The 15,769-nt window shown below is 37.4% G+C and overlaps 1 protein-coding gene across 6 annotated transcripts in view; it reads left to right on the forward strand.

Moving 5' to 3' along the window:
- The window catches only part of IMMP2L (inner mitochondrial membrane peptidase subunit 2), a 750,329-nt gene extending 741,339 nt beyond the window's left edge, over nucleotides 1–8,990 (forward strand). For 4 of the 6 annotated variants that reach the window (XM_081800240.1, XM_081800241.1, XM_081800242.1 and 1 more), the window contains exon 7: nucleotides 8,477–8,990. In XM_081800240.1, coding sequence (XP_081656366.1) covers nucleotides 8,477–8,706 — 230 coding nt within the window. In that variant the 3' untranslated portion in view covers nucleotides 8,707–8,990. The remainder of the gene's footprint in view (nucleotides 1–8,476) is intronic. The other 2 variants (XM_081800245.1, XM_081800244.1) reach the window with 2 other exon arrangements.
- Nucleotides 8,991–15,769: the final 6,779 nt, after the last annotated feature.

The raw sequence follows: 15,769 nt of genomic DNA on the forward strand, positions 1-15,769 counted from the left end.
TTGTTGGTGTATATAAATGCAACTGATTTCTGTGCATTGATTTTATATCCTGCCACTTTCTGAATTCCTGTATGAGTTCTAGCAGTTTTGGGGTGGAGTCTTTTGGGTTTTCCACAGAGAGTATCATATCATCTGCAAAGAGTGAGAGTTTGACTTCTTTTTTGCCGATTTGGATGCCTTTTATTTCTTTCTGTTGTCTGATTGCTGAGGTTAGGATTTCTAGTACTATGTTGAATAGCTGTGGTGATAGTGGACATCCCTGCTGTGTTCCTGGCCTTAGGGGGAAAGCTCTCAGTTTTTCCCCATTGAGAATGATATTCACTGTGGGTTTTTCATAGATGGCTTTATGATATTGAGGTATGTACCCTCTATCCCTACCCTCTGAAGAGTTTTGATCAAGAAAGGATGCTGTACTTTGTCAAATGCTTTTTCTGCATCTATTGAGAGGATCATATAACCACTTAGGAAATTGAAGCAGTAATCAAAAATCTCCCAACAAACAAGAGCCCAGGGCCAGATGGCTTCCCAGGGGAATTCTGTCAAACATTTCAAGAAGAATTAATGCCTATTCTTCTGAAACTGTTCCAAAAAATAGAAATGGAAGGATAACTTCCAATCTCATTTTATGAGGCCAGCATTACCTTGATCCCAAAATCAGACAAAGACCCAATCAAAAAGGAGAACTACAGACCAATATCCCTGATGAACATGGATGCAGAAATTCTCACCAAAATACTAGCCAGTGGGATCCAACAGTACATTAAAAGGATTATTCATCACAACCAAGTGTGATTTATTCCTGGGCTGCAAGGTTGGTTGAACATCCACAAATTAATCAATGTGATACAATACATTAATAAAGGAAAGAACAAGAACCATATGATCCTCCAATCCAGTGAATATTATAATAAAGCATGTTAATAGAATACAGTATAATGTAAATATAACTTATATATGCACTGAAAAAACAAAATTCAAGTTTGTTTTTTTAGATATACCATTATTGCAGTATACATACTTCAGCCTTTTTTAGAGGATATTTTTTATTGAATCCTCACCTGAGCTTTCAAAAAGTCATTTTTTGTGTGGGTACAGGGTCTTGCCTCAGTCTTGATGGCTGGGTGGTAGTTGTTGAAAGTTGAGATGGCTGTTGCAGTTACTTAAAATAAGACAACAGTGAAGGTTGTCACAACAATATATTCTTCCTTTCATGAACAATTTCTCTGTAGTATGTGATGGTATTTGATAGCATTTTCAAAGCTTGGAGTCAATCCTCTCCAACCCTGCTGCTGCTTTATGAACTAAGCTTATGTAATCTAAACCCGTTGTTGTCATTTTAACAATCTTCACAACATCTCCACCAGGAGTGGAGTCTATTTCAAGAAACTATGTTCTGTGCTCATTCATAAAATGACAAGCAACTCCTCATCCATTAAAGTTTTATCTTGAGATGGCAGCAATGCAGTCATTTGTACAGGCTCCATTTCTAATTCGTTTTCTTGCTGTTTGCACCACATCTTTAGCGACTTCCTCCATTGAAGTCTTGAACTGCTCAAAGTCATCCATGAGGGTTAGAATCAACCTTTTCCAAATCTCTGTGAATGTTAATATTTTGACCCCTTTTCCATGAATTGTAAGTGTATTTAATGGCATCTAGAATGTTGACTCCTTTCCAGGAGCTTTTCAATTGACTTTGCTCATATCCATCAGTAATATCACTATGTGTGGCAGCAATAGCCTTAAGAAATGTATTTATTAAAGAAGCCTTGAAAGTCAAAATGAGACCTTGATGCACAGGCTGCAGAATAGATGTGTTAGCATGCAGGAAAACATTAAACTCATTGTACATCTCCATCAGAGCTCTTGGATGACCAGGTGCATTGTCAATAAGCACTAATATTTTGAAAGGACTCTCTTTTTCTAATCAGTAGGTCTCAATAGAAGGCTGACAATATTCAGTAAACCACACTGTAAATAAATATGCTGTCATTCAGGATTTGTTGTTCCATTTACAGAACTCAGGCAGAATAAATTTAGCATAATCTTTAAGGTCCCTAGGATTTTTGAAATGGTAAATGAACATTGGCTTCCATTTAAAGTCATTAGCTGCATTATCCCCTAATAAGAGAGCCTTTTCTTTGAAGCCAGACACTGACTTCTCTCTAGCTATGAAAACCCTAGCTGGCATCATCTTCCAACAGAAGACTGTTTCATCTACATTAAAAATCTTTTCATTAGGGTAGCCACCCTCATTAGTGATCTCAGATAGATTTTCTGGATAACTTGCTGCTTTACCTTGTTCTTTTTCCTTAGGGAGATGGCTTCTTTCCTTAAACCTCATGAACCAACCTCTGCTAAATCATACTTTTCTTCTGCAGCTTCCTCAAGGAACATTTCTGCCTTTATAGAACTGAGGGAAGTTAAGGCCTTGGTCTGGCTGTGGCTTAACGGAATGCTGTGGCTGGTTTGAGCTTCTATCCAGACCACTAGAACTTTCTCCACATCAGCAGTAAGGCTGTTTCACTTTCTTATCATTTGTGTGTTCATGGGAGTAGCTTTTTAAAATTTCTTTGGACTTTTCTTTTTCATTCACAACTTGGCTTTTTGGTGCAAGAGGCTTAGCTTTTGGCCTATCTTGGCTTTTGACATGCTTCCTCACTGAGTTTAAAGATTTATAGTTTGGATTCCCAGTGAGAGACCTGTGACTCTTAATTTTACCTGAACACTTAGAGGCCATTTTTGTGTTATTAATTGGCCTACTTTTGATATTGCTATGTTTCAGGGAATAGGGAGGTCTGCAGAGAGGGAAAGACATGGGAGAACAGCCAGCCCCTAGAGCAGTCACAACACACACAATGTTTATTTATTAAGTTTGCCATCTTCTACAGGCACAGTTTGTAGGGCCCCAAAGCAATTACAGTAGTAACATCAAAGATCACAGATCACCATAACAAATAGAATAAAGAAGTTTGTCACATTTTGATAATGCTTACATTATTTCATGGACATGTATGAGCAAATGCTGTTGGAAAATGGCGCTGATTGACTTGCTCAGCACAGTGTTGCTGCCAAGCTTAATAAAACTAGGTATGCCTATACATGCTTAAGCATCTCTCTTTTGAATAACAAATGCTTTTTTTTTTCTTCAACGTGTTTCTCTGTTTTCCTATTTTGAATGAGTATTGGCACATCTTAGGGAACTAGCTTCCAGCACAGTAATCCTTTTTATTCATGTCTGTCTTAGTTTGCTGGGGCTGCCATAACCAAATATCATAGACTGCATAGCTTGAGCAACCCAAAATTCCTCACCGTACCAAAGACTAGAAGTCCAAGGTCAAATGTCAGCAAGTTTTGTTTCTTCTGGGGCTTCACTCATTGGCTTGCAAATGGCCAACTTTTTGCTGTGTCCCTGCATGCACCCCTCTTGTTTCTTTGTTTGTTAATGTCCTAACAAAATTCCAGCCTGAGTGGATTAGGGCCACCTTAATGGCCTCATTTTAATTTAGAACATTTAAAGAGGTAACAATTTCCAAGTACAGTCCTATTCTGAGGTACTGGGGATTAGGGCTTCAATATATGAGTTTTGCAGAAACAATACAGCTCATAACAGTCATTTCCTTTTGATCAATCTAGGTGTTTCAGGAGGGTATGTGGGACAGCAATATGATTAAGTTGACCTGATCTTGATTTGTCCAGGACAGCTCCATTTTACTATTATCCTGACTTAATTTAAAAAGTGCCCCCTTTCATGGTCAAAGTGTCTCATTTGGAAAATAAATAATAAGATGGATCCTGATAAAAGAGGCTCAAGAGCCGGAGGGCATACACTTCAGTCTTGGCTCAAAAAAATCTCGTGCTATGCCTAGGTTTCCTCCACCATGGATATCATAATAGAACCTGCATCACAGAGTTATTGTGAGGATTAAATGCATTAGGATGCCTAAGTCATTCAGAACACTGCCCTGGGTGTGCAGTAAGCATGGAATGTAACCCTGAGTAAGCAGAAGGAGGAGGATTATATTTGTCGGGTGTGATGGTTAATTTTATGTGTCAGTTTAGATAGGCTCTGGTGCCCAGCCTTTTGAAGGTTTAAGAGTGTTTTGGGCCAAGATTTACATTTAGATTAGAGGACTCTGAGTAAAACATTTTGTTCTCCAATAGGTGGGTGGGCTTCATCCAATCAGTTGCAGGCCTGCATAGAACAAAAGGCTACCCTACCCCAAGCAATAAACGATTTGCCAGCAGACTGCCTTTGAAATTAAACTGAAACTGTTTCCTGAGTCTTCCGCCTTCTGGTCTTCCACATTAGATAGATTTTGAACTCACCAAGCCTCCATAACTGCATGACCTAAATCCTTTAAATAAATTTATTTCTCTATATAAACACATATCCTATTGGTTCTGTTTCTCTGGAGGACCCTGCTTAATACAGTATGTGTGGAAACCAAAGCTATACCTGAGGTATAGCTTTTAATTTTTAAGTTCTTTTACTTCTGGATTATTTCTGGATTTTCTCTGTCCTGTATTCACTATGCTCTTAACATGTCTGAATACATACTAATAAAGATCTGTGACAAGACTGCTAGAATACATAGGCACTCTGTTTATTAGTCTCTTAAAGAAATGCTTAAATTTTGCATACAATACTAATACTCTACATCTATGAGATTTTTTGTCTTTTTCAGGAAGTGCGTAGTGTACCTAATAAATGTTTGGAATGAAAGAATCCTAGGTTTTAGTAAAATGAAGGTTGATTAAACAAAATTGAATCACCAAGCAAACAAGCAAATATATTGGCAGGAGTCCTGGCAAATCAACCATATGAGAAAAGTTAAAGAACTTGGAACAGCAAATAAAGGCTTGAGGAACAACCAAGTAGCAGCTATCAAATCTAAAAAAGGGTGACTGAGAGGGTGGAGACCAGCTGTCCTATAGCTCCACTGAGCCCAGATAAAAACTTCACTATGACAGACCATTAGACCTAGGCTCCTCGCAGTTAACATGGTTGGAATGGTTACTTAGCCTGTTCCAGAATATATTTAAAGGATTCTTTAAAATTGGCTAAGTTTGCTTTTTCTGGGTGTGATGCTAAGTGGCAAATTCAGATCCTGGACTTCCAATGAAGTTAATCAGAATCACTAAAGGGAGGGGAGTTATAAAAACCATAGGCTCCCTTTCTATGAAGTGTTTGTTAGGAAATGGTTTCTAGGAGATACAGGTGAGAATAAAAGCAAAGTGCAAAAGGGAATGTGTAATATTCTACCTTTGGTATGTGAGAAAAAAGGGAAATAAGAGTGTATATTTCAGTTTCTTTTTCCAAAAAAGAAAAATATTCTGATGAAAACAGTTAATCATTTAGAGGTGTGGTAGTGGATGGGAATGTAATTTGTGTATATTTTTTGTATTAGTTTCCCATTGCTAGTATAATAAATTGCCACAAATATAGTGGCTTTAAAACAACCTTTATTTTAGAGTAATGGAGGTCATGAGTCAAATATAGATCTCACTGGGCTAAAATCAAGGTATCAGCAAGGCTTCATTTATTCTTGAAAGCTCTAGGGGATAATCTGTGTCCTTGCTAGTTTCTAGAGGCCACCTGCATCCCTTGTCTTATGGCCCTTTTCTCATCTTCAAAATCCAGCAGTATAACATCTCTGTCTGAATCTAACCCTTCTGCCTAGCTTATCTGCATTTATGGGTTCTTAGTTCATGGAATGTTACAGGATAGTCTCGTTATCTTACTATCCACTGATTAATCAGCAACCTTAAGTCCATCTGTAACCTTAATCCTCTTTGCTCTGTAGCATTGTGTATTCATACCTTCTGGGGATTAGGATATGGACATGTTTGGAGTGTGTGTTAGAGGGGGCATTCTGCCTACCTTACGTTTTAAGAATAATTTTGACTTTTTAACCATGGAAATCTTTATAAATTCAAAAATAACAATCAAAAAGGATAACAAAAGCCCACTAAAACTGAATACAAATAGAAACAAACGTAACAGTACTTAATACAGCTACGCTGTGGAGGAGGAAAAGAACAAATTCCAATAAATATACCCTTAAGTGAGATGTATTTTAAGGATTAAAATAGTTGCAAAGAAACCTTGATGTTTACTCAGTAAATTTGTGGTTGGGAGCCAGAGTGCTAAGTCTAGAAGAAGAGAGAGAGAAATATGGAATGGGGGAAGGTGAGGGAAAACCCTCCTTAATGAGATGTCTGATTTCAGGCTGAACATCTATAAAGTACAAGTAAGCCTGCAACATCGAGTTGGTACCAAAAAGTAAGGAAGTGCTCAGGGACTGATGGAAACCTGTCCAAGTTTAACCAAGAACTCATAAGAGATTGTGAAATAAAGAAGAAATATTTGATATTAAAAGAGGCATTTGGGGTTGGAAGCGGAATCACTTTAGAGAAGAATGACAGCTAGTAAATATAAAAGGAATAATAAATTTGGAAACTCACTATTGTAATCATCAGTGTAATAACTGATTCAGGGAGGATCATCGATGGATGTTAAAATCATTAGATGGTTTAGAAACCAGCTTCCTTGAGAGAGAGTAAACTGATTAGATGAAATGTTGACATGGGATAGTTACATATTTCAAAATATCATCCCAGAGATTCGTTATTAATTATAAAAGGAAAATGATTTGTTTACAGAGGAGAAATCTGTTCAATATCACTTTAATCAAGTGATCAAACTTCATATCACAAGAATGGGACACACAGATATTTTGTGCCTTCTGATATGACAGAGTAGGAAGAATGCATTATCAAGTACATTGTGTTCTTGCCAAGAACATTTAACTTGAATCTTTTCAGGAGGGGAAAAATCAAGCAATTATAAATGTGGGCCATCTTACAAGGCAACAGGCCTAAACAAAAATAATGACAATTATGATGCAATTTTTGATCCTTGATTAAGAATTTAAAAAACAGCTATAAAAGACATTATTGGGACAATTGGAAAATTCTGAATATTGGCTATATATAACTTACAATGTATTTGTTTATGTAGGAAAGAGTCTTAGTTTTGAGGAGACACGTGGAAATATTAGGGGTAAATTCGGAATGTGAGCAAATTTCCAATGGTTCATTAGAAAAGTATATGTATACAGAAAGGCATCCAAGGAGGAAGTAACAAAATAAAAATAACTAGTGAATTTGGATGAATAGAGCTTGCTCTTTTTTTTTCCCCACCACATTTTCAAGTTTTCTGTAGGTTTGATTTTCAAAGTAATATTCTTTATTGGGCCCCTGGGCTTCTTGATAGCCTTTGGGCTTATTTTATTTGTATTCCAAGTTGTTGTGAAGTGTGTTTGTTTTTCAAAAAAAAAATGTGTTTCTAGTTATCTTTTTAGAGTCCCTCACTTGACATCCAATTCTTTAACTCTCTGTGCAATGTGATTTCTTGCATGCATATGCTAGTAAATAGAACTTCAATGAAAGCACTCATCTGTTAATCTCTATGGAGCTCCAATTTATAGGAAAAACATTTGAAAATAAAAAGTGGACCCATAGTATCTGGTTAAGTAACTGTACTTTGTAAGTTTTTAAATACTGTTAACATATTACCTAATAGTAACAACAATAGCATCAACCACAAAAGACACAGATTTCCAGATCCTGCCTCATTTGAAGGGTAATCTGAGAATAGGGCCTTCCTTGATCTGCATTTTAAACAGGCTTGCTGGCATTCTGCTGCTCACTGCAGCTGATGGCCCTAGGGAGCCCTAAAATGTCTTTAAGGGCTCCTTCCTTTTCAGGGCTCAGCCTTAGTGCTTCCCTCTAGTTTCCTTCTCCTAAATGGGCACATATCTGCTGAGGGGGGTTCTTCGCCACCTGTCATCTTTACACTTAATTCTTTTTCATTGCTTCCTATCCCCCATTGCTGGCTTTCCCTTAGTTTTCCACCTCCTTCTGTGATCACCAGTTCCCTGTTGCTCCATGTAGTTTCCAAGGAAGGCCTTAGTCTCACATCGAACTCTTGCTGCTCATTCAGTAGGTGGGACAATACTTTCCTCATGTCTCTGACTTATCCACAAAGTAAAGTTTCTCTAAAATACTAGTAACTCCATAGGAAATTCCGAGAATGAAAACCAGACTTATGCTCCCTGGGTATTTACAAACTGAGGATGGGGGTTAAGGTTGCAGACCCTGGGGTTGGACAGCTCAGCCCTGAAGCCAGCCTCCATCAACTGGTTGCTGTAGGACTTTTGGCAAGTTCTTTAACCAACCCGACTTTAGTTTTCTCCTATGCAAATTGGGCGTAATACATACCTCAAATGGTTGTGAGGATTTAAAGGCATTTAGGTATATAAAACACCTAGAAATGTGCCATATAAATGTTTACTATTTTTAATCATCATCTTTCCAAGGAATTTCAGACCTGGATCAAATTCTGTCTTTAAGATATTAATGATAATTCTGATAAAATAATTTCTTGCTTTCTGTGTGTCTCTCATGGGTTTAGGTTTCTCTAGGACTTCTACATGCCCATGCTACACACATCCTGTGGCCTCCAGAGCGCTGGCAGAAATTGGAATCTGTTCTTCCTCCAGAGCGCTTGCCTGTTCAGAGAGAAGAGGAATGATGGCATGGAGCTCCCTCAGCTGCTGGCATTGGGAGGCCCCCACCACCCATTGCAGAAGGGGTGGAGAGGAGGAGCCTTCAGAAGGGCAAAGCTTGTTTCAAATGAAATGATCCGCATTATTAAAGAGTTTTAAAATATTACATAGTATTAAATAGCAACTGATTTTGTGTTTAATTGTAATACCCTATTTAATGCCAAAAAATTGCAGACCTTTGGGAATATGAAAATTAATGTTTGATGAAAATAATTTAGTAATGTCATTTACTCTTAAGTGAGAACACGAAGAAACATAGTGATGGGAATTATATTGCAATTGACAGTATATACAATGCAGTGACTCTTGGTTAAGAAGAACAGTACACTGTGATGTAAAAATAAAACAGTGATTTCCTCAGGTACTGTTTTGGGTATTTATCCTTTAACCTGTACCTCCATTAATAAGGAATATTTTTTTTTTAAAGATTTTATTTATTTATTTGACAGAGAGACACAGCGAGAGAAGGAACACAAGCAGGGGGAGTGGGAGAGGGAGAAGAAGGCTTCCCGCAGAGCAGGGAGCCCGATGCGGGGCTCGATCCCAGGACCCTGGGATCATTACCTGAGCCGAAGGCAGACGCTTAACGACTGAGCCACCCAGGCGCCCCAATAAGGAATATTTTATCTTTTTTTTTTTAAGCAAGGAATTAAAGGAGAACCAATTCCATTAATACTTCCATACAATTAAACCTTTCTTATTAGCCCTTTTAAATCAAAACTTCTGAGCTATCTCTTGCCTGCCTGTTCACATTGGTGAATAAAACTATCAGTATTCAGTCACTATTTGGTAAAATGTTCCGAGTGAAATGAAAAAAAGTCAGTCCTCGTTGACCAAGTTTGATTCCCCCCCCCAAGGATTTTCAGTGTTTACATCTGTAAATACTGAAATCACCAATTGGAAAGTGGGGTAATCACATAATAGATCCTGTAACTGCAGAGGAAAGGAGGTAAATTCCTTCATACAAGTCTATATTTATTCTTGCAAATGTGGATGCAAACTTCCTTAGTGGCCAGGAATGCAAAGAGTAAAAAAAAAAACCATATGCATATTAACAGCAGCTGTTACTAATAATTAATTAGCATTATAGTAGCTCATTCAACAAATATCAGTGAGTACTTATGTACTAAGTTTATGTATAATCAAAAGTATTGTTTTTAAAAGTAGATTGGCTTAAAATCCTGTTGAACCCTTATCAATTCCATTTCTCTCTATTCCCCAACTTGTATTTCATGCTCTGGCCTTTAACTCCAGTTTACTGAATACTCATTACTATATTAAGGTTTGTAACTTCTTTTGTCTCTAGGCAAACTGCATCCGCTGGGATTATATGTAAAATACTGAGAGAGAGTGCTTAAGGGCATTGACCCTTTAGTTGCTAGAAAACAGTAAATTCTGGGGCCCACAGAAGAGGGGTTTGGAGGTGATACTGAGGGCAGGCAGGGTAGAGCAAATAGAGCAGTTCTGGGAATAACTGTTATTTACCACCTGGTGAAGAATTTGATATTTTAACAGTTCAGCAAACTGGTTATCCTCCTTGCCACCTCACTCACTACCTGTATGATTCCTATTAATTCAAAATTGTAAATCTTCAGAAGATAAAAGCTCTTTGATTTCATATTCTCTAGCCATCTAACACATCACCAGCAGAGTTAATACTTGTCAAACAACTCAGCTTATAAATTACGTCCTCAAAAATGCAACTCTAGGCCGACTTAATCACTGTGTTGTCCAGTATATACAGTATATACTTTCCTAAGTGCATCAATCACCTATTATTAACCAATGGGGAAAGAACTCTTCCCCAGCTACCATCCCCAGGACACAGCAAGAGGCAACAGACCCAAGAGCCCGTCTTTCTGTGAAAAAGGCCTGTTAGCTTATCTTCAAATTAAACACACATCTCAGGGCTGACTGATCCTTTTCAGAGACCTCAGAAGGCAGGCATTATCTTTGTACTTTTGGCCATGTTCCAAAGTACCAGAAGCCTATATGCATGTCTGGTACCTTGTTGTTTTTGGGTTTTTTTTTTGTGGCTGCTGCCCAGGAGACACTTCTTGATCACCTAGCTGTGGTAACAATCTGAAAGAGAGTTCTTGTCTGGCTACACCCCCAGGACACAACACAGGTAGACTGAAACACACCACATTCTTTTGTTAAAGAGGCCTATTTGCTTGTCCTGGAGCTTTGGCCAGAGGGGCACACATAGGGTCTGGTACAGAGCTAGGGGCCTAAAGAGGTAGGAATGCCAAGGATAGAGGTCAGTGCACACCATCTTTGCACTCTCCCTCTGCCTCACTCCAGGGTTCCAGCAACTCTTAGAAAGGAAATTATATGCTTGTCTGCTGCTCCATTTTTTTTATGACTGACACCCAGGGGACACTTCTACATTGTCTGGCTATTGTGGCCAGCAAGATTATACTTGTGGTCCCACAGAACTGTACACATTTGCATACTTCAAAAGCTGCTGCCTAAGGGTTTGGCTTCCAAAGAGCCTGAGTCTAGGTGCTAAGATTCCCCCACCCCCACCCCAGGAGCCATGACAGGTCTTGGCATACCTTCAAATACAGGGAACCACCAGAAATAAAATAGGTTGCTTGGACAATCACAAAGGTTTGAGAGACAACCAAGAGCTAGAGAAGGGTAGGAGGGTAAGGTTCATCTCCTAAACAGGTCTCTCCTTCAAGACTGGGAGGGATGGCAGCTAATGCATAGAAACCAACAGAGTCATGAATATGAAGAAACAGGAATATGTCCCAAATGAAAAAACAAGATAAAAACCTCATAAAAAGTCCTTGATGAAAGAGATATGATTTAACTGTTAAAAATTCAAAATAACAGTCATAAAGATGCTCACTGAACTCAGGAGAATGCATGAACAACTGAGGATTCAACAAAGAAAAAATGACAGAAGTCACAGAGCTTAAGAATCCAATAAGTGAGCTGAAAAACTTGAGGGTTTCAACAGCTGACTAGGTAAAGCAGAAGAAACAATGAAATCAAAGCCAAGGTCATGGAACTCATCCAATCAGAACAGGAAAAAGAACAAAGAATTAAAAAAAAAAAAAAGGAAAGCTTGTTTAAGGGACTTATGGAACAACATCTGATGGACTGATACTCATGTTATAGGGGTCCCAGAAGGAGAAGAGAGAGATGGGGAGAAAACTTATTTGAAGAATCAGTGACTGAAAATTTCCTAACACGTGGAACAAAACAGAATTCCAGATCCAGGAATGTCAGAGTTCCAAAGAAGATGAATCCAAAGAGACCCTCACCAAGACACATAAAATGTCAAAGTTAAAGATGAAAAGAAAATCTTACAGGCAGCAAGAAAAAGCAACTTATTGCATAAGTAACTCCATAAGACCATCAGATTTTTCAGCAGAAACTTTGAATATATCATCTCATTCCCTCTGGCCTGTAAAGCATTGAAAAAAAAAATCCTTCAATCAAGAATCCTCTACTTGGCAAAGTTGTCATACAGAATTGAAGGGGAGAGAATTTTCCAGTCAAGCAGCCGCTAAAGGAGTTCATCAAGACTAAACCAGACTTACAAAAAGTGTTAAAGGGACTTATTCAAGCTGAAATAAAAGGGCACCCATTAGTAATGGGAAAATGTGAAAGTACAAATCCCATGGGTAAAGGGCTCAGTAGGCTCAGTAGGAAGAATATGCAACTCAATCTCGGAGTCATGAATTTGAGCCCCATGTTCGGTGTAGAGATTACTTAAATAAAAAACATAAGATAAAATCCAGAATAATAATAGAAAAGGTGGTAGATTAATCACTTATAAAGCTAGTATGAGGGTTACAAGACAATATGGTAGCTGTAGTTACTTTTATTATTAATCAGTTAAGGAATACAAAAGATAAAAATGTAAAATGATGTAAAATATGACATTAAAACCATAGAACCTGGGGAGGAAAAAGTAAAAATGTAGGGCATTAGAATGTGTTTAAACTTACTTAAGTTGTTATCAACTTAAAACGGACTTATAAGTTGTTATATATAAGCCTCATGGTAACCACAAAGCAAAAACCTATGTAGATACACCAAAGATAAAGAGAAAAGAAAGTGTACCACTAAAGAAAATCATAAAATCACAAAGGAAGGGAACAAGAGAAGAAAGGAACAAAGGAATTACAAAACATACAGAAAAAAAAATGTCAGTAAGGACATTGCCTACCAGTAATTACTTTAAATGTAAATGGATTAAATTCTCCATCAAAAGACAGAGTAGCTTAATGGATTTTTAAAAATATTTTAGAGAAAGAGAAAGGGAGCGAGCAAGAGTCGGGGGGGAGGGGCAAAAGGAGAGGGGAGAGAGAGTCCAAGCAGAGTCTGCACTGAGCATGAAGCCAATGCAGGGCTTTATCTCACGACCCCAAGATCATGACCTGAGCCAAAACCAAGAGTCCGATGTTCAACTGACTGTGCCACCCAGGCACCCCTGGATTTTTTTAAAAGACCCATTTATAGGCTGCTTAGAAGAGACTCACTTCAGATTTTTTTTTTTAAGATTTTATTTATTTGACAGACAGAGAGGGAACACAAGCAGGGGGAGAGGGAGTGGGAGAAGCACACCTCCCGACGAGCAGGGAGCCCATTGCAGGGCTCGATCCCAGGACCCTGGGATCATGACCTGAGCCGAAGGCAGACAAGTAATGACTGAGCCACGCAGGTGCCCCTCACTTCAGATTTAAGGACACACACCCACCCACACAAAGTCAAGGGATGGAAAAATGTATTTCATGCATATGGAAATCAAGAGAAAGCCAGGGTTCCTATACATACTTTATACAAACACACACATACTTAATAAGAGGCAAAGAAGGGCACTGCATAATAAATCAGAAATGAAAAGGCAGACCTACTCATAGTAGACTATTAGGAACAATTATATGTCAATAATTGGACAACCTAAAAGAAATTGATATATTCCTAACAACATACAGCCTACCAAGACTGAATTATGAGTAGAAAATCTAAACACATCAATTACTAGCAAGGAGATGGAATCAATAATCAAAAATTCTCAACAAATAAAAGTCAGGACCAGAAACCTTCACTAGTGAATTCTACTAAACATTTAAAGAATAATTACTGCCAGTCCTTCTCAAACTTTTCTAAAAATAGAAGAGGAGGGAGCACTTCCAAACTCATTTTAAAATACCAGTATTACCCTGACACTGAAACCATATAAGGATGCCACAAGAAAAGAAAATTACAGGTCAATATCCCTGATAAACATAGATGTAAAAGTCCTCAAAAAATATTATCAAACTGAATTCAACAATACATTAACAGGATCATACATTATGATCAAGTAGGGTTGCAAAATTGGTTTAACATTTGCCAATCTAATACATGACATTAACCAAATGAAGGATTAAAATCATATGATCATTTCAACAGGTACAGAAAAAAAAAATACTGGATAAAATTCAACACCCATTTATAACAAAAACTCCCAATAAAGTGGACATAAAGGAAACATGTATCAGCATAATAAAGGCCATATATGAAGAGCCCACAGGTAACATCATACTCAGTGGTGAAAAGCTAAAAGCTTTTCATCTAAGATCAGGAACAAGACAAGGATGGCCACCCTTGCTCCATTTTTTTCAATATAGTATTAGAAGTTTTAGCCAGAGCAATTAGTCAAGAAAAATAAATACAAGGCATCTAAATCAGAATGGAAGAAATTGTCATTATTTATAGATTATTTGTTATTATATATATAGAAAACCCTAAGGACTGCACCAAAAAGCTGTTAGAATTAATCTACAAATTCAGTAAAGTTGCAGGATACAAAAATCAATATACAAAAATCCATTGTGTTTCCATACACTAATAATGAACTATCAGATAAATTTGTTTAATCCCATTTACAATTGTATCAAAAAAGGATAAAATACCTAGGAATAAATTTACCCAAAATGATGAAAGCTCTGTACACTAAAAACTGTAAGACACTGAGAGAAAAAGAAAACAGAAATGGAAAGATATTCCATGCTTATAGATTGGAAGTATTAATATTATTAAAATATTCATGCTACACAAAGCAATCTATAGATTCAATACAGTTCCTATCAAAATTCCAATGGCACTTTTCACAGAAATAGAACAAATAATCCTAAAATTTGTATGGAACCACAAAATACAGCCCCCCCCCCCAAGCCACAGCCAAAAGCAATCTTTAGAAAGGAGAACAAAGCTGGGGGTATCATGCTCCCTGGTTCAAACTATACTACAGAGCTATAGTAATCAAACCACTATAGTATTGGCACAAAAACAGACACATAGATCAATGAAACAGAACAGAGAGCCCAGAACTAAACATACACATAGTCAATTACTTTCTAACAAAGGATCCAATAATATAAAGCATGGAAAGGACAGTCTCTTCAAGAAATGCTGTTGGGAAAACTGGATAGCCACATGCAAGAAAAGTAAGCTGGACCACTATCTTATACCATGCACAAAAAATTAACTCAAAATAGATTACAGACTTGAACATAAGAGCTACAATTGTAAAACTAGAAGAAAACATAGGCAATAAGCTCCTGATGTCAGTACTGGTGATGATATTTTGGATTTGGCACCAAATGAAAAGGCAGTAAAAGCAAAAATAGACAAGTGGGACCACAGCAAAGAAAAAACCATGAACAATGTAAAAAGGCAATCTGTTGAATGAGAGAATACATTTGAAAACCATATATATATGATAAGGGGTTAATATCCAAAATATATAAGGAATTCATATACCTTAATAGCAAAACAAAGCAAAATCTAAAAAATTAAAAATGGGCAGAGGATCTGAACAGACATTTTTCTAAAGACATACAGATGGCAAACAGACACATGGAAAGATGCTCAATATCACTAATTATCAGGAAAATGCAAATCAAAGCCACAATGAGATGTCACCTCATAGCTGTTAGGATGCCTAGAATCAAAAAGACAAGAAATAACAAGTGTTGATGGGGATGTAAAGAAACCCTGTGCACTAATGGTAGGAATGTAAGCTGGTGCAGCCACTATGGAAAACGGCACGGAGGTTCCTCCAAAAATTAAAAATAGAACTATCACATGATCTAGAAATTCCACTTCTGGGAATTTATTGGATAAAAATGAAA

Source organism: Leptonychotes weddellii, chromosome 12, assembly GCF_054177405.1.
Source record: "Leptonychotes weddellii isolate Sample4059 chromosome 12, ASM5417740v2, whole genome shotgun sequence".
Taxonomy (NCBI): Eukaryota; Metazoa; Chordata; class Mammalia; order Carnivora; family Phocidae; genus Leptonychotes; species Leptonychotes weddellii.